This window comes from Nerophis ophidion, linkage group LG25 (genome assembly GCF_033978795.1).
Source record: "Nerophis ophidion isolate RoL-2023_Sa linkage group LG25, RoL_Noph_v1.0, whole genome shotgun sequence".
NCBI lineage: Eukaryota > Metazoa > Chordata > Actinopteri > Syngnathiformes > Syngnathidae > Nerophis > Nerophis ophidion.
Window position 1 is genome coordinate 18,712,485 of NC_084635.1, and position 24,124 is coordinate 18,736,608.

Genomic DNA, 24,124 nt, shown 5'->3' on the forward strand with positions numbered 1-24,124 from the left:
CAGCAACCTGCTTTTTAAATTATTGTATAGAATATTCTAGAATGTGTTCGTCTGGATCATTTATTCCAATAACCACCACACAGTTATCTGCTCCTGCATTATTGGAATGTGGAAAAATATCTCTTTGAGGTATGCAGAACATAAATATTCACATGATGAAACATGAGCTAACCATGAAAATAATGCAATTAATCGTGATTAAGATCAATGTCAGCCCTCCTATTTGTATACACTTGTATAATGTATCAGTGGAAAACTAAGAATTCAGCAAAACCTGAGATTATCACAAAAAAATAACAACAACTCTAAGGTTACCGCTGATATAGATTCTCCTAAGCTTCACATATATATCAATTTGGAGCAATCAAACTATTCTTAAACCTACCAACAATTATTTCATTGAGATATTATTTTGCTTCTAAAAATTCATAGCTGATGGGATACATGAGTGGGGTTTATGATTTATATAGAAGATAAAGTTTACTTAAATGCTACACACAAAAGAGTTCAAATACATTGTTACCATGTCAAGGTTGCAGGAAAATGTGTGTGTTTGTTGTTAAGGGGCCATTGTGCTCATGGCATCATAAAGGCTCCATTAATGCTTACAGGAATGAAACATTTAAGAAATATGCCACTACAGTAGTCTATTCAGCTCTTTAACATACAAACCTGAATTGCATTGGAATAAAAGTGATTAAGAACATTTCATGTATACATTTTAGGTACATTTCATGCTGTATTCTACTTCACACAGTCAAAATTCAATATGAATAATATTCCAATCAATTACCCCACCCTTGAGTGTGACAGCATTCAAGGCAAAAAATATTGACAGGTGAAAGCAATGTCTAACATAATAATGTTGATGGTATTATTGGGAAGAAGGGGTGTTTATATGGTTTATTGCTGCAGGATGCTTTCATTTTGTCACCTTCACAAAGTCTATGGCAGGGGTGTTCAATCCATCCGTCTTTTGAACACATTGAACTGCTTTAACCTTTTTTACAAAATGATAAAAATGTAAATGGTTCACTGAATTGTTTGTTTTTTTCAGCAAAGTAGTTGGAAAGAGTCTTGACAGTCTGTGGAGATTGTAATTTGATGCTCTGGTTCTCCCTTCTGGTAACAACTAAGCAATGCATGTGGTGTCGAAGTAAAATATTTTAAAAAGTGCAAAATCAGTGTTTCAAGACAAAAATTAAAAAAAAAAGTCAATCTCACTATTTTTTTTTCATGATGTAAAATTACATTCAAGGTGATTATTGGTCACATAAAATCCCCCATTAACTCTTACGAGTATTTCAGTAAACCAAAAGTTGTGTTTCTTCCTCAATTTAGGATTAAAAACAAAATGTGACTCAACTGTCCCCCACAGTTTGGTCACTTTAAGGGTTCTGGTCATTCTGGTCGCACTTCAACATGACCTTTATCCCCAGGCCCTGGCGTGTGGTCTCAAACGCCTGGGCCGCCTGCTCCAGGGGGAAGCGGTGAGTGACCAGAGGCTTCACGTTCACTTTTCCTGACGCCAACATGGCGATTGCCATAGGCCAGCTACAACACAGGAAGCAAGGCATGTGATGGATTATTAGACACAACCTCTTTGCCTATTAGTATTGTGGGATTATTGGAGGTGGTAAAAAAGTTAGAGAATTTACACGAGCTGTTTCATCCGACATAATCAGTTTAGGCATAGAAAAGTAAACGTACGTGTTGCAGTAACGGAAGACGCCTCTGATATCAACTTCTCTGGTGGCCGCGTTGACGAGAGGAACATTAGTCATTTCGGATCCAAGGCCCACCAGCACCACCACGCCTCCTGAGCGTGTCGCCTGGTACAGCACAGAAAAACAGTTTACTTTGAAGCCTGCAGCTTGTTTATTAGCCTTTGGCACATTCTTAAAATAAAACTTAACACAAATCCAAAAAGCGCTAAAGGGCGTTACAAAAAAGGTGAAATGTTGATAATAATAATGATAAACTTTATGCACCTCACTTTGTCACTTACAACCACAGGTGGGTAGTAACGCGCTACATTTACTCCGTTACATCTACTTGAGTAACTTTTAGGATAAATTGTACTTCTAAGAGTAGTTTTTATGCAACATACTTTTACTTGAGTATATTTAGAGAAGAAACGCTACTTTCACTCCGCTCCATTTATCTGCAATCAGGTCGCTACTCGCTACTTTTTTACGGTATAGCTCGGTTGGTAGAGTGGCCGTGCCAGCAACTTGAGGGTTGCAGGTTCGATTCCCGCTTCCGCCATCCTAGTCACTGCCGTTGTGTCCTTGGGCAAGACACTTTACCCACGTGCTCCCAGTGCCACCCACACTGGTTTAAATGTAACTTAAATATTGGGTTTCACTGTGTAAAGCGCTTTGAGTCACTAAGAGAAAAGCGCTGTATAAATATAATTCACTTCACTTCACTTCACTATTTTTTATCGATCTGTTAATGCACGCTTTGTTTGTTTTGTTTTTGTCAGACACGCATTCAAAGTAGGAACTACGCATGCTTGCGTTTCACCAATCACATGCAGTCACTGGTGATGTTGGACCAATCAAACAGAGCCAGGTGGTCACGTGACCGTCACACGTTGAACCCGACATGTTGAAAAACTTATTGGGGTGTTACCATTTAGTGGTCAACTGTACGGAAAATGTACTGTACTGTGCAATTTACTAATAAAAGTTTCAATCAATCAACCAATCAATCAAAAGTGTAAAGGAAAAAAGACACTTTTTATTTCAACCGTACTTCCCGTCAAAAGCCTAAAGACCGATCGCACAGTTCCTGTCTTCACAATAAAAGTGCCGCTCCATCGCGCCTGCGCCAACAAAATAAGGGTCTCCGAAAGCCAGCGCAAACCAGCAAGCTACGGAGTTTGCTGCAAATGTATTTCTTGTAAAGTGTGTAAAAACGAATATGGAAGCTGGACAAATAAGATGCCAAAAACCAACGACTTTCATGATGTATTATACAGGAAGGAGGAACTTTTTTTCTCCTCCATTTGAAAACCGGGACGTTATCAGCACTACTGTCTGATTCCAATCAATGCAAGTCATCAGAATCAGGTAATACACACACTTATATTCTTGTCTTCATTAAAGATATGAATCTAAATGTTAAACATGCATGTATATTCATTAAAACACCTTTAACATGTGAACAAAAACGGCAAAGTAAATAAATATAAATTATATACTGTATATATAAAGGTATATATATATATATATATATCCATCCATCCATCCATTTTCTACCGCTTATTCCCTTTTGGGGTCGCGGGGGGCGCTGGCGCCTATCTCAGCTACAATCGGGCGGAAGGCGGGGTACACCCTGGACAAGTCGCCACCTCATCGCAGGGCCAACACAGATGGACAGACAACATTCACACTCACATTCACACACTAGGGACCATTTAGTGTTGCCAATCAACCTATCCCCAGGTGCATGTCTTTGGAGGTGGGAGGAAGCCGGAGTACCCGGAGGGAACCCACGCATTCACGGGGAGAACATGCAAACTCCACACAGAAAGATCCCGAGCCTGGATTTGAACCCAGGACTGCAGGACCTTCGTATTGTGAGGCAGACGCACTAACCCCTCTGCCACCGTGAAGCCATATATATATATATATATATATATATATATATATATATATATATATATATATATATATATATATATATATATATATATATATATGATATGTGTGTATGTATATGTACATATGAGGTAGATCACCTCGACTTGGTCATTTATTAAGTAATTGATTAACGTTGAAAAACTTATTGGGGTGTTACCATTTAGTGGTCAATTGTACGGAATATGTACTGTACTGTGCAATCTACTAATACAAGTTTCAATCAATCAATCAATCAATCAATGCCTACTGAGCCTATTGTGCTGTTAAGGTATTGTGGCTCAATTTGCCTTATTTTTTATTTTATTTTAATGTATTATTATTTAATATATAATGTTGTTTTAATTGCTTAAGAGATATTCCTGGCTCTGAATTTGCTCATTGCTATTTTTATGTTTTTGTGCATTATTTGTTGCCGTCATCATTAAACGAACAGGTTACTCATCAGTTACTCAGTACTTGAGTAGTTTTTTCACAACATACTTTTTACTTTTACTCAAGTAAATATTTGGGTGACTACTCCTTTCTTTTACTTGAGTAATAAATCTCTGAAGTAAAAGTACTCTTACTTGAGTACAATTTCTGGCTACTCTACCCACCTCTGCTTACAACACAAAGCTGACATACTGGTGGTATTTATTTACAATATATACTGTATAACTTCTTACCCCGGATTTACACTGGATGCACAAATCAATGTGTTTCCCCCCCTGTGTAGCGATGCCATTCCACATCCCTGTGCTAAATATACGCAAAGCTGCTATTTTTGCCGGTAGTCCGCAACATGGCGGATCAATTTAGATAAAATCTGCTTGTGCTGGACAGTAAGTCACGCACAAACACAAAATTATTTTATTTTAAAATACTCCGTTTTCAAAGGGGATCATATTCTACACTTGTCAAATGTACACAGACGTAAATCCACCTCCTTCACACATTGATTCCGAAGGTCTAAAATTTAAGAATCATATTAAAGGCATATCCCTGGCAGCTATATAGGGGCCTATGTAAAATACCAGCTGATATGGAGCCCGGGGAAGCAGGGGAGTGGTTAGCAAGAGTGGAATGAGATGTGTGTGTGTGTGTGTGTGTGTGTGTGTGTGTGTGTGTGTGTGTGTGTGTGTGTGTGTGTGTGTGTGTGTGTGTGTGTGTGTGTGTGTGTGTATACAACGCTCGCCAGGGACGATGTTACTGTTTTTTTTTTTTTGCTACTAAAAAATTAATTTGTCGTCGTGCAAGGCAAAATTGTCGACGTCTTTTCCATGAGTCTAGTCAATTGAGTGCCGTCATAGATGCCCACCTGGGAGTATTGATGGACGGCAAAGCTTGAGACGTTCTGCGGGGTAGCTGTTCAGCAGCAACAGAACAGCCGTGGGGATTGCCAGACGGCGTAAAGGCAGCCACGGAACAGCGCTTTTCCACTGCTGTTACACATCCAGTGGAGATCCTGGGTCAGCCTCCTACTTTGAATTGTTTTAGAATATTACAAATTGTCGAAATGGTGGCTCTCGGCTGGACAAGTTTGGACACCCCTGCCTTACCTCTAATCATGGTGATGGATGCTTTATCACTATAAAATAATTTGAATGTAGTCCTGCATCAAAGGTGTTGAAGTTGGCATGATAATAAGTGTGTCCACTATAGCAATTGTATCAAATAGATGAAGTGTGAAACTGGTAGACTAAATAATAATACAGTGGATTGAGTGGAAGCCGTTTGAGTCAACGCCCCTTGGATTGACTGTCGACATAAGCTGTTTTAGATATGACCAAATACAGATATTGATTGCAGATTTACTTGTAATGTTTTGCCAGAGATATAAAGAGAATGGGCGATAAGAAATTATTTTGTACACGCAGAAATCTCTATTTTGGTCGCTAACAATCTCAGAAATGTTGTTAGAGACTTTGTAGCGGAAAAGGGGATAAAAACAACTGCTGACAAATGACTTCTGGTCCTGTGCTGAAGCTTTAAAAATAAACTTCACTTCTATTTTGACATAACCACTAATCGACTTTTGAAAAAACCCAAGCAATAATGACGACGTTGATAATACTATAATGCACGTCAATGGATCCACAAATTTTATGTCGACCACTTTTATGTCGACAAAAGTGGTCGACCATATGGGTCATTAATGTCTCCTTAAGTAATAGGAACAGAGTAGACCGAAACCTTAAGAGTTGGCCAATTTAGACATGTTGTTGACATAAACTCCGGTAGTAATCTACACAAGAAGCAGTACTTTGTGTACTTACATAGATGGCAGTTTGAATACTGCTCTCAACACCACTACATTCAATGGTAATGTGCGACTGAGCTCCCAGCATGTCCTCAACGCTCTTGGCCAACTGCTGAGGTCCATCCCCTCTCTTCACCACCAACTGGAAGTCAGCACCCAACTCTTTGGCCATGGCCAGACGCTCGGGGAATAGATCTGAGTGTGATAAAGTGGCGGTTGGAGAGAAAAAAATAGCTTTGTGTGTTGTTGTTTTTTGTTACAAGGATGATGGTGTTCACCTGTAATGACAACCTGGGCAGCTCCCATTGCTTTGGCCACAAGCAGACAGACTAAGCCAATTGGTCCTGTTGAATAAGAAAAAAACTAATTAGCACACGAGCACAAGCTTTCTTTCTTTAGTAGTGATGTGCTAATCGATCAGCCACCGATCAGCATCGGTTGAAAAAGTATGTGATCACCATTGCCGATAAATGTCTTTTACTGTTGATCATAAGGACTGTATTCATTTGTATTTTTTAGTCACCCAGCTGCAATCGGCTAGCAGCTAATAGTGCGTCCCCATACACCGTGTGGCGCAACTTCCAAAAAACTGCATCAGAGTATCATTATAATGTAACATTATCACTGGAGCACGAGATTAGACATGTTCAGGGTTCCTTTCGTGAAACTGATCGCCATGGCAAGGTAAAATCCGCCACACCTTTAAAAATGAGGGTATTTTACATGGAAATAAATTCAAGTAATACGTTGTATGAATGGATATGTAGCCCGTTATTTACACACTATTGACTAACGCCGCATCAAAAAAATTGGGCCACCGAAAAACGTTCTACCTTTAGGAAGACCCATGCAATTCTCTGGAGCAGGGTTGTCAAATTCACATTAGCTTCAATGTATTCCTATGTAGGCGGGTAAAATCATTGCATAATAACTTAAAAATAAAACTATGACAACTTAAGATTGTTTTCTTTGTTTTACTTCTGCCCAAAATAGAACAAGCACATTCTGAAAATCCACACATCACAAATAATCCTTTTGACAAAACACTTCAAGTAAGTTGAAAATTCTGAGGAAAAATTGGTGCGGTTTCAAAAACACCATGAAAAACACAATGAATTTAGATTTAATCTCAGTGTATCTACAAAGCATTTAAACTTTAAAGGCCTACTGAAATGAGATTTTCTTATTCAAACGGGGATAACAGGTCCATTTTATGTGTCATACTTGATCATTTCGCGATATTGCCATATTTTTGCTGAAAGGATTTAGTAGATAATATCCACGATAAGGTTTGCAACTTTCGGTGTTAAGAGAAAAGCCCTGCCTCTACCGGAAGTCGCAGACGATGACGTCACACGTGTGGGGGCGCTATATAAATATAATTCACTTCACTTCACTCCTCACATATTCACATTGATTTTAATGGGACCCTCCAACAAAAAGTGCTATTCGGACCGAGAAAACGACAATTTCCCCATTAATTTGAGCGAAGATGAAAGATTAGTGTTTGAGGATATTGATAGCGATGGACTAGAAAAAAAAAAAAAAAAAAAAAATTAAAAAAAAAAAAAAAGTTAGAAAAAAAAAACGCGATTGCATTGGGACGGATTCCAATGTTTTTAGAGACATTTACTAGGATAATTCTGGGAAATCTCTTATCTTTCTATTGTGTTGCTAGTGTTTTAGTGAGTTAAATAGTACCTTAGTCAGGGGTATCACCGTTTCCAAAGTTACGATACTCCCGTATACTAAAGTATTGTCCGATCATTACCTCATAAAATTCGAGGTTTAGACGCATGTTCGTCAAACTAATAATAATAATAACTGCTATAGCAGCCGCAACATTAATATGGCCACAACGACAACTCTTGCTGACCTACTGCCCTCGGTAATGGCACCATTCCCAAAGTATGTGGGCTCTATTGATAACCTCACTAACAACTTTAACGACGCCCTGCGCGAAACCATTGATAACATAGCACCGCTAAAGTTAAAAAAGGCTCCAAAAAAGCGCACCCCTTGGTTTACAGAAGAAACTAGAGCTCAGAAATTATTATGCAGAAAGCTGGAACGCAAATGGCGCACGACTAAACTTGAGGTGCACCATCAAGCATGGAGTGATGGTTTAATAACTTATAAACGCATGCTTACCTTAGCTAAAGCTAAATATTACTCAAATCTCATCCACCGTAATAAAAACGATCCTAAATTTTTATTTAGCACAGTAGCATCGCTAACCCAACATGGAACTCCTTCCAGTAGCTCCACCCACTCAGCTGATGACTTTATGCAATTCTTTAGTAAGAAAATTGAAGTCATTAGAAAGGAGATTAAAGATAATGCGTCCCAGCTACAACTGGGTTCTATTAACACTGACACGATTGTATATACGGCGGATACTGCCCTCCAAAATAGTTTCTCTCGTTTTGAGGAAATAACATTAGAGGAATTGTTACAACGTGTAAATGGAATAAAACAAACAACATGTTTACTTGACCCTCTTCCTGGGAAACTGATCAAGGAGCTCTTTGTATTATTAGGTCCATCAGTGCTAAATATTATAAACTTATCACTTTCCTCGGGCACTGTTCCCCTAGCATTCAAAAAAGCGGTTATTCATCCTCTTCTTAAAAGACCTAACCTCGATCCTGACCTCATGGTAAACTACCGACCGGTGTCTCACCTTCCCTTTATTTCAAAAATCTTCGAAAAAATTGTTGCGGAGCAGTTAAATGAACACTTAGCGTCTAACAATCTATGTGAAACCTTTCAATCCGGTTTCAGGGCAAATCACTCCACGGAGACAGCCCTCGCAAAAATGACTAATGATCTATTGCTAACGATGGATTCTGATGCGTCATCTATGTTGCTGCTCCTCGATCTTAGCGCTGCTTTTGATACTGTCGATCATAATATTTTATTAGAACGTATCAAAACACGAATTGGTATGTCAGACTTAGCCCTGTCTTGGTTTAACTCTTATCTTACTGATAGGATGCAGTGTGTCTCCCATAACAATGTGACCTCGGACTACGTTAAGGTAACGTGTGGAGTTCCCCAGGGTTCGGTCCTTGGCCCTGCACTCTTCAGCATCTACATGCTGCCGCTAGGTGACATCATACGCAAATACGGTGTTAGCTTTCACTGTTATGCTGATGACACCCAACTCTACATGCCCCTAAAGCTGACCAACATGCCGGATTGTAGTCAGCTGAAGGCGTGTCTTAATGAAATTAAACAATGGATGTCCGCTAACTTTTTGCAACTCAACGCCAAAAAAACGGAAATGCTGATTATCGGTCCTGCTAGACACCGAACTCTATTTAATAATACAACTCTAACATTTGACAACCAAACAATTAAACAAGGCGACACGGTAAAGAATCTGGGTATTATCTTCGACCCAACTCTCTCCTTTGAGGCACACATTAAAAGCGTTACTAAAACGGCCTTCTTTCATCGCCGCAATATCGCTAAAATTCGCTCCATTCTGTCCACTAAAGACGCTGAGATCATTATCCATGCGTTTGTTACGTCTCGTCTCGATTACTGTAACGTATTATTTTCGGGTCTCCCCATGTCTAGCATTAAAAGATTACAGCTGGTACAAAATGCGGCTGCTAGACTTTTGACAAGAACAAGAAAGTTTGATCACATTACACCTGTACTGGCTCACCTGCACTGGCTTCCTGTGCACTTAAGATGTGACTTTAAGGTTTTACTACTTACGTATAAAATACTATACGGTCTAGCTCCATCCTATCTTGCCGATTGTATTGTACCATATGTCCCGGCAAGAAATCTGCGTTCAAAGGACTCCGGCTTATTAGTGATTCCCAAAGCCCAAAAAAAGTCTGCGGGCTGTAGAGGTTTTTCAATTCGGGCTCCAGTACTCTGGAATGCCCTCCCGGTAACAGTTTGAGATGCCACCTCAGTAGAAGCATTTAAGTCTCACCTTAAAACTCATTTGTATACTCTAGCCTTTAAATAGACTCCCTTTTTAGACCAGTTGATCTGCCGTTTCTTTTCTTTTTTTTCTATGTCCCACTGTCCTTTGTGGAGGGAGTCCGGTCCGATCCGGTGGCCATGTACTGCTCGCCTGTGTATCGGCTGGGGACATCTCTGCGCTGCTGATCCGCCTCCGCTTGGGATGGTTTCCTGCTGGCTCCGCTGTGAACGGGACTCTCGCTGCTGTGTTGGATCCGCTTTGGACTGGACTCTCGCGACTGTGTTGGATCCATTATGGATTGAACTTTCACAGTATCATGTTAGACCCGCTCGACATCCATTGCTTTCCACCTCTCCAAGGTTCTCATAGTCATCATTGTCACCGACGTCCCACTCGGTCATTATTGTCACCGACGTCCCACTGGGTGTGAGTTTTCCTTGCCCTTATGTGGGCCTACCGAGGATGTCTAGTGGTTTGTGCAGCCCTTTGAGACACTAGTGATTTAGGGCTATATAAGTAAACATTGATTGATTGATTGATTATAGTCAGAGGTGTACGTCCACGAGTGTTTTGACGCCAATGTCTCAGGGGAGTTGATGGCAGCTTTATGGACGGCACAAGCTCAGCTTTTCTCCGGTAAGAAGCTACTTTTTACCACAATTTTCTCACCGAAAACTGCTGGTTGACATTCCGTCGTGATTCATGGTTGCTTGACCGCGCTCTGATCCATAGGAAAGCTTCACCTCCAGGAATTTCAAACAAGGAATCACTGTGTGTTTGTGTGGCTAAAGGCTAAAGTTTCCCGACTCCATCTTTCTACTGGGACTTCTCCAATATTAATTGAAAAAATTGCAAAAGATTCAGAAACACAGATCTCCAAAATACTGTCTAATTATGCCGTTAAAGCAGACGACTTTTAGCTGTGTGTGTGTGCAGCGCTCATACTTCCTAAAAGCCCGTGACGTCACGCGTACACGTCATCATTACACGACGTTTTCGAGACGAAACTCCCGGGAAATTTAAAATTGTAATTTAGTAAACTAAAAAGGCCGTATTGGCATGTGTTGCAATGTTAATATTTCATCATTGATATATAAACTATCAGACTGTGTGGTGGGTAGTAGTGGGTTTCAGTAGGCCTTTAAGTCATAGAGCATCATTATTTATTTTAAATTGCCAAAAACCAAATAAAGCATAAATAAAAACTATTTTATATATCAACTCCCCCATGTGTCATTTCCATACATCAACAAACCATACAAACTGAGTATTTATAGAACAATAAAAACTGTGCACTGGGTGAACAATTAAAAAAAAAAACTTAAAAGACTGACAGTATTGCAGTAAATAACACACTGTTCCCTTTCTTTAAATTTGCACAGAAGACAATCATTTTCACAGAACTCTATCAATGTGCAGTACCTCATGCAGCATTTTAAGTGGGGTTACTAATTGTTTGTTTAACATTGGGTCAAGGTGGAGGAGTTACAGCCCCGCTTTACCCTGTAACTCTTGCTTGGTAAACTTGCTCACCCTGGTAAAAACTTGTTTGCCTATCAGGATTACTATTGCGACATCCAGTGGACTCATTTAGAACAGCAGTTTCTTTAATTTGAAAATGCAGCTGTATTTTACACTTGGCAAACTCATCTTGCGGGCCGGATTGAATCTGTAGCATCAGACCCGCGGGCCGCATGTTTGACATTCCTGGTCTGGAGCCTTAGCAATAAAAGCAAATCACTGCCCGCACGTCTGCTTCACCCAAAACTTTGGCTCTAGCGGCTGGCAGCTTGGGGATAAGGCGGTGGCTTCTCCAACCAAGGCACGCATACAAGCCCTGCTTTGCACTCATGCCTGACTCGCCCTGCTCTTAGAGCCAATCATTGTCCTGAAGTTATGGATCTGACTTGCCGACCTCCCTTACCAGGCTTGTTCTAACACACCAGAGGCTGTTTACCAACGTAACCTGCTGTGAATTGGAGATTGTACTCATGTTTCGACACTAGCTAAATATTACCTTCCTTTACTTGAAAGAACAGCAGCCACCATGGTATACAGCCTGTGTTACAACCTACAATAATAATAGTTTGAAAAATAGAGCAAAACAACATAATATTTTTTTTTAAATGTTAATACGCATTACTAATAACACAGATTTGTTTTTAAATGTAAATACATTAATCTAGCCTTCTTCCACCCATCCATTTTCTACTGCTTATTCCCTTTGGAGTCATGGGAGGCGCTGGTGCCTATCTCAGCTACAATCGGGCGGAAGGCGGGGTATACCCTGGACCTCATCGCAGGGCCAACACAGATAGACAGACAACATTCACACTCACATTCACACACTAGGGCCAATTTAGTGTTGCCAATCAACCTATCCCCAGGTGCATGTCTTTGGAGGTGGGAGGAAGCCGGAGTACCCGGAGGGAACCCACATGCAAAATCCACACAGAAAGATCCCAGGCCCGGGATTGAACCCTGACTACTCAGGACCTTCGTATTGTGAGGCAGACGCACTAATCCCTGTTCCACCGTGCTGCCCCGGTTTAGCCTTCTTAATAAAACTTTTTGCATCATTGAAGGTTATGCAAATTAAATGATGACATCATTCTGACCATGCTGCTAGCCCTGCCCCCAGCGCTACAGGTAATTGGCAAGTTGGGGGAAACCCTGATGTTACACACCGAGGGCAAACTAGGAGCAGACATGTTTATAGCTAAGCTAATAGTTAAACTAGTTTAAAAAAACCCACCAAGAAATAAGTAATTAATAAACTTAAGGAAGCGTAGATGGAACCACGGAGTAGCAGAAAGCAAGCAGATATTAACAGGAACTTTAGAAGTAAATTAACGCGTCTAGGGAGGATAATATAACAAATTTTAGTGTGTCAGCATTGTCACAGTCAGTACACAACACGTAAAGGGGAGAGCGGATCTATCCATAAATTGTATCAGTATATGATTAATACGGGAGTGGTTATTTCAATATTTTTTATTTTCTCAAAATTATCTTTTTTAATGTTTACAAACTCAGTGAATAATTATCTGGAAATAGAAGACTTTGAAAGCAAAAACCAAAGGATTTTAAAATGTAATTGGTAGTATCTTTGGCTTTTGTTTGGTTATCGTGTACTATTGATTATGTTTTGATCCAACAATTGTATGTAACACAAGGAATTGAAGAACTAGTTTAAATATTGTGTTGACATTGCTAACCTGGCAATAGCATATCACACAAGTATTTTAAAAATATACAGTTAAAACATGCGATCGTATCGACCAATCTCAAACATGGATGATTGTTATCGGAATCGGCAGCATAAAACTTGGCACATTCAATATTTAGAGCGGCTTAGCTCATGTGAGAGCACTGATGCGTGCCAAAGCAGGGCCCACTCATCGTCTTTTGGTACAACAGGCAGAGGTGGTCTGGGTCCCAGCATAATTCCATGCACATAAACGCATGCATGTAGCGGAGTCCTAGAATTACCGCTCGAAATAGAAAGACCCAAAATAATAAAAAAATCAAGCAGTAAAACAACAGAACAAAAATAATAGGACATGCAAATGGGAGGGGGCACGAATGCGCAAAAGTAGCAATGGCCAGGAGATGGAAGGGGAATGTCGCAAAAGTTACTCACAGCACAAATAGCCTAGTGTAGGTGTTTCAAAATACAGTTTAAATGTGTGCCCACCTCGTACCCTACATAGTGGCAATCTTGAATCCCATGAGACAGAACACATAAACATGTACCAGGTAGGTAAACACACACAAAGGTCAACTACTACTTCTAATGGAGGATGATTAACAACTAAGTTAACTCTAACCATGCACTTTAAACAGCTACAGTAGACATACCTTGTGCAGCTGCAGTGTTGACATAGCTGACTTTCATTCACGTTTACTTACGAGTTAGACTGCATAAAAAAAGAAAAACATACTCTATGTGTGCTTGCAAGGCCGGCTGTACGCAAGGGCAAGCATGGCCGCCTCAAATCATCATTTTTAGTTGAGAACATACTTTTTAACATACTCACAAAATTAACAGTTGACAAAATTATCAACAGTAGCGCAGAAATGCACTGAAAAAGGGACACGGTACACTAATATCTTCCCTCATCTCTGCCACAGCTGTTTCAGGCTACACGAGTCCGCAGAAACACAAACCCCTCCGTCCTGAGGAATAAAAACGAGACGAAAATGTAGTCAGAAATGAAATCCAACCATATTTAATTTCGTCTTGTAGATGGGTGGGACAAGTTCGAAATGTATCCTGTTACAGTTCTTTAATAATGTACATCTATGAAAGAGGATGTTAGTTAGCTAATCAGATGCTTTTCCTTGTGAGACGAGGAAGTTGAAATTCTCACAGGTGACGCCAAAACAAAAATGTGTGTGTTGAATGTGTTCTACGCCGAAATATATGTACACCTGGGAGCAAGTGAAGAGGACACATTTTATTTTTGACGCTCTCTTACAGCGGAGCCAATGGGAGCTCCAATATTCTGCCCATAAAATCAGATAGATAACCAATCAAAAAGCGCCGACAATACTCAACTTACATTTTGTGACCTGAATATTAACCAAGTATTAGTGGTATTATTATTATAAACGTTAACGCAGACAAACTATTTAAAGCGGCGCCATGATCACTTCCAGGTGTACCTATCCTTACATCATCGAGTGATCTGCTGCTTCTTCACTTCCTTGCTCCCTCAACATTTATTCTAGATCATAAATAAAACATCTCACCTGCACAGAAGAAGTGTGACTATGTATTCCAACAAGTTGGGACGCTTTGACAGCCATATCGGACCTGGGACTGGCTAGAACGAAAACAAAAAGCACTTGTGCAGTTCCCCTTTAAAAGGAATGTTGTTGAATACCGTATTTTTCGGACTGTAGGTCGCAGTTTTTTTCATAGTTTGGCCGGGGGTGCGACTAATACTCCGGAGAGACTTATGTGTGAAATTTTTGACACATTACCGTAAAATATCATATAATATTAATCTCATTCGCGGAAAAGACGAAGAAAATGTCAGCAATCGTCACATACACGTCAACCAATAAGAATTCGGCGGGGGAGGGTCATGGCAGAAGTGCATTGTGGGTCATGAAATGCTAACTGATATATACGATATGCTACTGCCGTAGCTATTAAAATTAATAATTTCATCGTTGGCAGTAACTTATAAAAACTGAAAAGGGCTGAACAAAAATTGGACTGAAAAGGAAATCATGTACTGCAGATTACAAGCTGGACGTAGTGAAATATGCAGCAGAAAAGGACAAGAGGAAGCGGCGCACACCTTTGGAGTTGGCAGAATTGTTTAAGAAGCGACATCGAGGAAGAAGATTTCATCGGATTTATCGAATAGGAGTGACAGATTGTTTGGTAAACGTATAGCATATTCTATATCAGGGGTCACCAACCTTTTTGAAAGCAAGAGCTACTCCTTGGGTACTGATTAATGCGAATGGCAACCAGTTTGATACACCCTTAAATAAATTGCCAGAAATAGCCAATATGCTCAATTTACTTTCGATAAATAAATCTATATATATATAAAAATGGGTATTTCTGTCTTTCATTCCGTCGTACATTTTTTTTCCTTTTACGGAAGGTTTTTTTTAGATAATAAATGATGAAAAAAACACTTAATTGAACGGTTTAAAAGAGGAAAAACACGAAAAAAATTCAAATTAGATTTTGAAACATAGTTTATCTTCAATTTCGACTCTTTAAAATTCAAAATTCAACCGCAAAAAATTAAGCAAAAAACTAGCTAATTCGAATCTTTTTGAAAAATAAAAAAACATAATTAGTAATTTTTCCTGATTAAGATTAATTTGAGATTTTTGATGACATGTTTTAAATAGGTTAAAATCCAATCTGCACTTTGTTGAAACAATTTGACCAAGCTATATTTCTAACAAAGACAAATCATTATTTCTGGACCACTGTTCCATATGTTATAGTTATCTGAATGACTCTTACCATAATATGTTACGTTAACATACCAGGCACGTTCTCAGTTGGTTATTTATGCGTCATATAACGTACACTTATTCAGCCTGATGGTCACTATTCTTTATTTATTTTAAATTGCCTTTCAAATGTCTATTCTTGGTGTAGGATTCTATCAAATAAATTTCCCCCGAAAATGCGACTTATACTCCAGTGCGACGTGTATATATTTTTTTCTTTATTTATTATGCATTTTCGGCCGGTGCGTCATATACTCCGGAGCAATTTATAATTCGAAAAATACGGTACTTTATTTTACTTTTATTTTGTTAGTTTACCCCCTGAATGATTTCCACCTTATTGTCGTCAAGGGGCTGCCTACCTCAGTGACTTCAGGAGCTATACCACCTGTACACCCAAGTTGTACAAGTGTGAAGGTAGGGGCCTGACAAAGTGCAATTCACCTTTTTAAAGTTGGAGTTGGACACATAGCTAACAACCAAATCCAATGAAAAAGGCAATGTTTCTACACTGAATTAGCAAAGACAAAAGTGGTAAAAGCATTAGTAGTAGTGCACTTCATTCACGAACCATTGTAAAAAAAAGATAAGTTAGAATAATACATAATGCTGGATATAGAGAACATAAAAAACCCTTTATTTATTGATTCAAAAATACGGAAGTTCAACGATTTGGTTAATTTGCAAACCGCTAAAATTATGCACAAAGCAAACTAAAACCTGCTACCCAAGAATGTACAACAATTATTCTCAACAAAAAAGGAGAAATATAACCTATGAGGAAAAACTAACTTAAAGTATTTGTATGCACGAACAACACTTAAGACTTTTAGCATATCAGTATGTGGAAGTACATTATGGAATGGATTTAAGCAAAGAAGTTAAGCAATGTAGTGTTATGATCCAGTTTAAGAGGCTGTTCAAAAAAAAAGTGCTTTCAAAGTACAAGGAAGAAAAATTGTGAGAAATAGCTTCAAACTTATTGAAAACTAGTTATTCTTCATCTCAGTATGTTAATCATGACTGACTTAATTATATATTGCAGGAACTGCAGTACTAATCGTTCACTGATGTAATTGTGTTACAAAAAGAAGACCGTGAATGAGCATAAGTATTTGTAAACAATGTGCTGTGGGAAATGGGTAGAATTAATTCAGCCTTGCTTCTTCCTACTCCTTTTCGGACAGGATGTAAAGAAAAATGATATGAGATTACGTTTGATTTATTATTTAATAAGTGTTGCCATGTTTGAAATAAACTAAACTCAATAAAAAAATATAAAAAGTAGCCCTGTGGGTGTGTTAAAATGCTGCGTGATGGTTATAGCGCCATCTATTTTATGATGAGTCAGACTGTTTCTGATAACAAGTTAATTGCGAGTCCCCTTTGGCTAATGCCTGCCCAAAGAAACAGCTACTTCCTTTACACAGCTATTTTTTAATAACCCCCACTAAATGTCAATCTGGATTCCTTACAAGTGCTGACATGATCCAGTCAAACGATTTAATATGATTACCCCATGCTACAGGGGTGGACTATTGCCAGAAAAACTAGTGAGTGACTTGTTTTGATGATAGTTGTACCTGCGCCACAGACGAGTACGGTGCTGCCGAGGGTCACGCCGGCCCTGCGACATGCGTGGATGCCCACAGACAACGGTTCGATCAGAGCACCCTCCTCAAATGTCACATTATCAGGCAACCTGAAGAGGAGAAAAAAAAGGAGGATGTGTGGAAAAGATTAAGTAAGAGCGTTGCATTTAGACCACAAGAGCATTGTTAGGCCATTTTAGCGGTTACTTGTAACAGAAGTTGGCATTGTGTGTGTAGTATCTGCACAGGTTGCCATCATCCGGCGGGGTGGCACAGAAAAAGATGGTGGGAGACAAATTGTAGCGTCCGTTTTTGAAAAACTCATCCGTCTCTCGGGGCACACCTGGTTCGATGGCAACTCGGTCGCCTGAAAAATAATGAGGATGACCAAATGTGTGGCGTTACACAAAATTTGCAGGAATATTTCAGCTCACTCACCCACTTGAAGGTGTTTGACCGCCGAGCCGACTTTTATCACCCGACCCGCTGCTTCGTGTCCCAACACCATTGGCTTTGTGAGCACAAAGTCTCCGATGCTGCCGTGCTGCCAGTAGTGGACATCTGAGCCGCAGATGCCAACAGAGTGCATCTGAAGCAAAACCTCTGAAGGCAAAGCACAAAACCGCCATTGTTAGAATCGCTACAGTATACAGTATGGTCCAAGTGCAACCTCTAAATGTGAACCAATAGATATTCAGCCTAAGCTTTTTGGGAAAAAATATGACTTAAATGTTGTACAATGCGTGATGTCATGTGTGGAAAGGTCCACAATCCGGTTAGCATCACTAGATTAACTATGTTTTTGTGTGGCTCTTTCTTCAAAGAGAAATACAGTCATCCTTCATTTCCATCCATCAATTTTCTACCGCTTGTTCTGTTCGGGGTAGCGGGGTGCTGGAGCCTCTCTCAGCTGCATTCGGGCAGAAGGCGGGGTACACCCAAACTTGCCAACCTTGAAACCTCCAAATTCGGGAGATTGGGGAGGCTAGGGGGTAGAGAGGGTGGGTTCAGCGGTGTTGAGGTGGGCGGAGTTGGAGGGCGGAATTGGTAGTAGCCAGGGTATATATTGTAGCGTTCCGGAAGAGTTAGTGCTGCAAGGGGTTGTGGGTATTTGCTCTGTTGTGTTTATGTTGTGTTACTGTGCGGATGTTCTACCGAAATGTGTAAGTTATTCATTTTTGGTGTGGGTTCACAGTGTGGCGCATATTTGTAACAGTTGTTTATACAGCCACCCTCAGTGTGACCTGTATGGCTGTTGATCAAGAATGTCTTGCATTCACTAATGTGTGTCGCATATATTATGTGTTTGGTCCGGCACGCTGTTTGTACAGAGGAAAAGCGGACGTGACGACAGGTTGTAGAGGACCCTAAAGGTAGTGTTTTTAAGGCACGCCCCCAATATTGTTGTCCTTGTGGAAATCGGGAGAATGTTTACCCCAGGAGATTTTTGGGACGGGCAATGAAATTCGGGAGTCTCCCGGGAAAATCGGGAGGGTTGGCAAGTATGGGTACACCCTGGAAAAGTCGCCACCTTATCGCAGAGCCAACACAGATAGACAACATTCCCAGTCACATTCATCAATTAGGGCCAATTTAGAGCTGCCAATTAACCTATCATTTATTGTTGTTTATTGGATCCAGGCATGACCACGATACATTAATTTCATCAAAGTAAAAAAATTGTCACAGCTTTTTGATTGATTGATTAATACTTGTATTAGTACATTGCACAGTTCAGTACATATTCCGTACAATAGACCACTAAATGGTAACACCCGAATAAGTTTTTCAACTTGTTTAAGTCGGGGTCCACGTTAATCAATTCGTGGTAGCTAAAGAATAAAAAACTGTTTACGGTCTTTTAAATAAGGTTTTCACCATTATGAAACCCCTCTACAAATTAAATTGCATCCTTTATTCACCTTCAGTCTTTTAATTCAATACAGTAATGCTGCTTGAGGCTGAGCCAATCAGTGGTGATGATATAGAACCGCATGCTCTGATTGGTTTGGTCTCCCCTCGTGGCTATAGTACTGTTGTATTTATGTATTATTAGATTATTTAGCCTTTTGTATGTTTGAAATTACTTAATTTAGACTTTAAACACCCCCCCAAAAAATATGTGCTGTAATGAAGCTGCACAATTTGAAGTATGATGTGGCAAGAAACAACCATATACAGAATCAAGAAGCAACAGTTTGGCCCTGGAACATATTATTTAAATTCCCAGTAACTGTCAGTAATAGACTGCGGTGAGATGGCGACTTGTCCAGGGTGTACCCTGCCTACCGCCCGAATGCAGCTGAGATAGGCGCCAGCGACCCCAAAAGGGACAAGTGGTAGAAATGGATGGATGGATGTCAGTAATAGATGGAAAAGTGCATGCAGCTGCTTCTCCCTACTAGTGCACTCCTTTTTGGACAGGTTGACTTGTATAAATGCTACATTAATGACTGACATTATTAAGTACGTCTAAAACAGGGGTGTCCTAACTTTTACCACTGAGGGCCACACATGGAAAAATTAAACCATGCGGGGGCCGTTTTGATATTTTTAATTTTTAAACCATAACAAAATATATGGATTCTTTTTTTTTTACCTTTAGGACTCACAGGGACCATAGAGCATGGGTTCTTAACCTGGGTTCGATCGAACCCTAGGGGTTCAGTGAGTCGGCATCAGGGGTTCGGCGGAGGTCAAAACACACCCGACTCATCGTGTCAATAAAAACTTCTACCTATCGGCGGGTTACGGATGAGGCAACAGCAGAAGTCACACTGATTTGCAGGTGTGTTTATGCACTGTGTCGGTTTTGTTCTCTGAACAAGGTGATGTTCATACACGGTTCATTTTGTGCAACATGGTAACACTTTAGTATGGGAACATATTCACCATTGATTAGTGGCTTATTAACATGCAACTTTGTAACATATTGGCTCTTAAGTAGTCATCATTAAGTACTAATTATTGCTTTATTCGGCACGGCCTCATTATAACCCTAACCTTAACCAAATAACTCCAAATTAAGTCCTTGTTTCTTAGAATATGTTCCCCTAGTGTCAAAAAATCTTTAAATTAAGTCTTTGTTACTAAGAATATGTTCTCCATAATAAAGTGTTACCAAAAACACATACATTTGTCTTTAATTATAAAAACAAAACATTGTATTTTCCACCAAGAAGTGTTCAGTGAATGTGCATCTGAAACTATTGGGGTTCGGTACCTCCAATAATGTTAAGAACCACTGCCATAGAGGGTCTCCGTCATTAACATGTTAAAAATAAATCAAAATTATTATTTCAATGTTTTATGTAACGCTTACAATAAATCTCTATATCAACATCAGGTTGATATAAAGTTAGAGAAAAGGTTGTATGCCTTTTCAGTCAAAGACAACTTTGTTTTTTAGAGCAAAACTGAAATATGCAGTATTTCCCCCATTCAGAAAGCAATGTTTGATCTGAAGTAATTGGAGCCCTAAAAAGATCAATAATGCAGGACACCATTGATTCAAATGTATTATTATTTTTGTGTAATCACAGTAAAAAAATAAATAAAATCCCACTAAATATCTTTGGGATCCAAAAGGTCCCCCACTCATAAAGTGATACATTTTTATTATTATTTGTTTTACTTACAACACTTAAGTTACGAGATCAACTTCAGATATATCTGTCGATTTTACGTTTAAACTATTATTTTGTTGGTTTTATGCTCTTTTGTCAAAGAAAACACTGTTTTTATGTGGCAACCACACAGTATATGCACATATTTTCCACATAAAACATTATAAAGTGACATATTTGAAGTAATTGGAGCCCTAAAGGCCTACTGAAATGAGATTTTCTTATTTAAACGTGGATAGCAGGTCCATTCTATGTGTCATACTTGATCATTTCGCGATATTGCCATATTTTTGCTGAAAGGATTTAGTAGAGAACATCGACGATAAAGTTCGCAACTTTTGGTCGCTAGTAAAAAAAGCCTTGACTTTACCGGAAGTAGCAGACGATGACGCCACCGGTTTGAGGGCTCCTCACATTGTTTATAATGTGAACCTCCAGCAGCAAGAGCTATTCGGACCGAGGAAGCGACAATTTTCCCATTAATTTGAGCGAGGATGAACGATATGTGGATTAGGAATTTAGAGTGACGGACTAGAAAAAAAAAAGAAAAAAAAGGCGATTGCATTGGGAGCGATTCAGATATTTTTATACACATTTACTAGGATAATTCTGGGAAATCCCTTATCTTTCTATTGTGTTGCTAGTGTTTTAGTGAGATTAAATAGTACCTGATAGTCGGAGGGGTGTGTCCACGGGTGTGTTGACGCCAGTTTCTGAGGGAAGTCACGATCAGCTGCAGCACGACAGAAGCTCCGCTGATCTCCGGTAAGAGGCGACTTATTTCCACAATTTTCTCACCGAAAACTGCCGGTCGACATGTAGTCGAGATCCATGTTCGCTTGACCGCTCTGATCCATAGTAAAGCTTCACCTCCGGGAATTTTAAACAAGGAAACACTGTGTGTTTGTGTGGCTAAAGGCTAAAGCTTCCCACCTCCATCTTTCTGCATTGACTTGTCCATTATTAATTGAACAAATTGCAAAAGAAGCAGCAACACAGATGTCCAGAATACTGTGTAATTGCGCGATGAAAAGAGACGACTTTTAGCCGCAAGTGGTGCTGCGCTAATATGTCCGCTCCCACTCGAGATGTCACGCGCACGCGTCATCATACACGTCATCATTCAGCGACGTTTTCAACAAGAAACTTAGCGGGAAATTTCAATTTGTAATTTAGTAAACTAAACCGGCTGTATTGGCATGTGTTGCAATGTTAATATTTCATCATTGATATATAAACTATCAGACTGCGTGGCCGGTAGTAGTGGGTTTCAGTAGGCCTTTAAGTTACGAGATCAACTTCAGATACATTTGTCGATTTTAGGTTTAAACTATTATTTTGTTGGTTTTATGCTCTTTTGTCAAATAACTTAAAGAGGAGGAATATAACATTAGAGGAAAATCTAACTTAAAACATTTGTATGCCCGTACAACACTTAAAACTTTTAGCATATCAGTATGTGGAATTAAATTATGGAATGGATTGAGTAAAGAAGTTAAACGTTGTACGGATATGATCCAGTTTAAGAGGATGTTCAAATTAATAGTGCTTACAAAGTACAAAAAAGAAGTATTATGAGAAACACTTTCAAACTGATTGAAAATAAGATATTCTTCATCTTAGTAAGTTAAAAATGACTGAAATAATTAAGTACATGTTAGAAAACTGCTGTGTTACTCACTCACAGATGTCATTTTGCTATTTTGCTGTAAAGAAGGTCAGTGAATGAATGTATATATTTGTGGGCGCTCTGAAGTGGAAAAGGGGTAGGATTAAATAACATTTGCTTCTTCCTACTCCTTTTCAGACATGATGTATTGTGTATTGCGAAATGATGAAATTACCTGATGTATAATGTTGTATGTATGTCATGTTCGAAATAAACTAAGAAAAGAAAGAAAACACTGTTTTTATATGGCAACCACACAGTACATAAACATATTTTCCACATAAAACATTATAAAGTGACATATTTGAAGTAATTGGAGCCTTAAATCGGTCAATAATTCATTATTGACCGATTAGGGACGGCGTGGCGCAGTGGTAGAGTGGATGTGCGCAACCCGAGGGTCCCTGGTTCAAATCCCACCTGGTCACGCCCGTTGTGTCCTGAGCAAGACACTTCACCCTTGCTCCTGATGGGTGCTGGTTAGCGCCTTGGATGCCAGCTCCCTCCATCAGTGTGTGAATGTGTGTGTGAATGGGTAAATGTGGAAGTAGTGTCAAAGCGCATTGAGTACCCTAAAGGTAGAAAAGCGCTATACAAGTACAACCCAGTATTATAATAAAAATTGATTTAAGTTTTTTTTTTTTATCAGTGGCATTAAGAGCAAAATAAAGAAAGACAAAACAAAAACAGACAGCCTGCACGGCAGTTTTGTTTCAACATTGCAATGTTTCCCCTTTAGATTTCACCTCATTCTACTTTTTTTAGTGTTTCTATTTTTTTTTTTTTTGCAATAGCATTTACAGTAAGTGTGGTGGGCCACTAAACTATTAGCTGCGGGCCGCAAATGGCCCCCGGGCCGCACTTTGGACACCCCTGGTCTAAAACAACTATAACGTTGACCGTGAATATGTATTTCCTAATAAACATGTTGAAAGTCAGAACTTTGGTGACGAGTAAGTGGTAAACTACCGTCTGAAATACGGTTAATGAAAAAAATGGGTAATTCCTACCATTTGGCCCCGGCTTGGGGACAGGTCGCGTCTCCTGGGGACAAAAACAAATATTTATCAATCCCGTGACTGAGTTCACATACACACCTAAATTACAATATTCGTCATTTTTAATGAGGGAGTGTACCAGTCTGAGGTCTCCCTTAGAATGTAGCACCACGGAGAGATTCTTCAACTCCATGACAGTCGTCAAAAGCGTGGAAAGAAGCGAAGTTGCAGAAAGTGGATGAGCTACTGGGTTATAAAGTCATGCTGCTGAGTGTCAAAGTACATCCAGGACTGTTTGGTGGGTTGGTGCCATAACAAATACGCCATTGGCGAAACGTACTCGGCATAGTCCACTCATTAGGGGTGGACGACTTTATGTGTTAAAGAAAATGCGCTTTCAAAATCACATA

The 24,124-nt window shown here is 39.5% G+C and overlaps 1 protein-coding gene and 1 long non-coding RNA gene across 3 annotated transcripts in view; one reads left to right on the plus strand and one right to left on the minus strand.

The window, feature by feature from the left end:
- Positions 1-24,124, plus strand: part of LOC133542854 (uncharacterized) — a 47,408-nt gene that overhangs the window by 5,590 nt on the left and 17,694 nt on the right. The window lies entirely within an intron of this gene.
- sord (sorbitol dehydrogenase) lies at positions 875-24,065 on the minus strand. Its single transcript, XM_061887731.1, has 9 exons — positions 23,854-24,065; positions 23,727-23,760; positions 17,860-18,024; positions 17,629-17,788; positions 17,413-17,531; positions 6,168-6,233; positions 5,906-6,084; positions 1,711-1,832; positions 875-1,554 (listed from the first exon to the last, which is right to left on the minus strand). Exons 1-9 carry the CDS (start codon positions 23,905-23,907, stop codon positions 1,389-1,391), a joined length of 1,065 nt encoding a protein of 354 aa, XP_061743715.1. The 5' UTR covers positions 23,908-24,065; the 3' UTR covers positions 875-1,388.

Excerpts from the sequence above, each read along its gene's own strand:
- sord (XM_061887731.1), bottom strand. The coding sequence starts at position 23,907 with ATGGAGTTGAAGAATCTCTCCGTGGTGCTACATTCTAAGGGAGACCTC. Across the intron at positions 1,833-5,905 it reads GTATTCAAACTGCCATCTAT|GCGACACGCTCAGGAGGCGT; the intron begins GTAAGTACACAA and ends GTGCTGTACCAG. Across the intron at positions 1,555-1,710 it reads GTCTTCCGTTACTGCAACAC|CTGGCCTATGGCAATCGCCA; the intron begins GTACGTTTACTT and ends CCTGTGTTGTAG.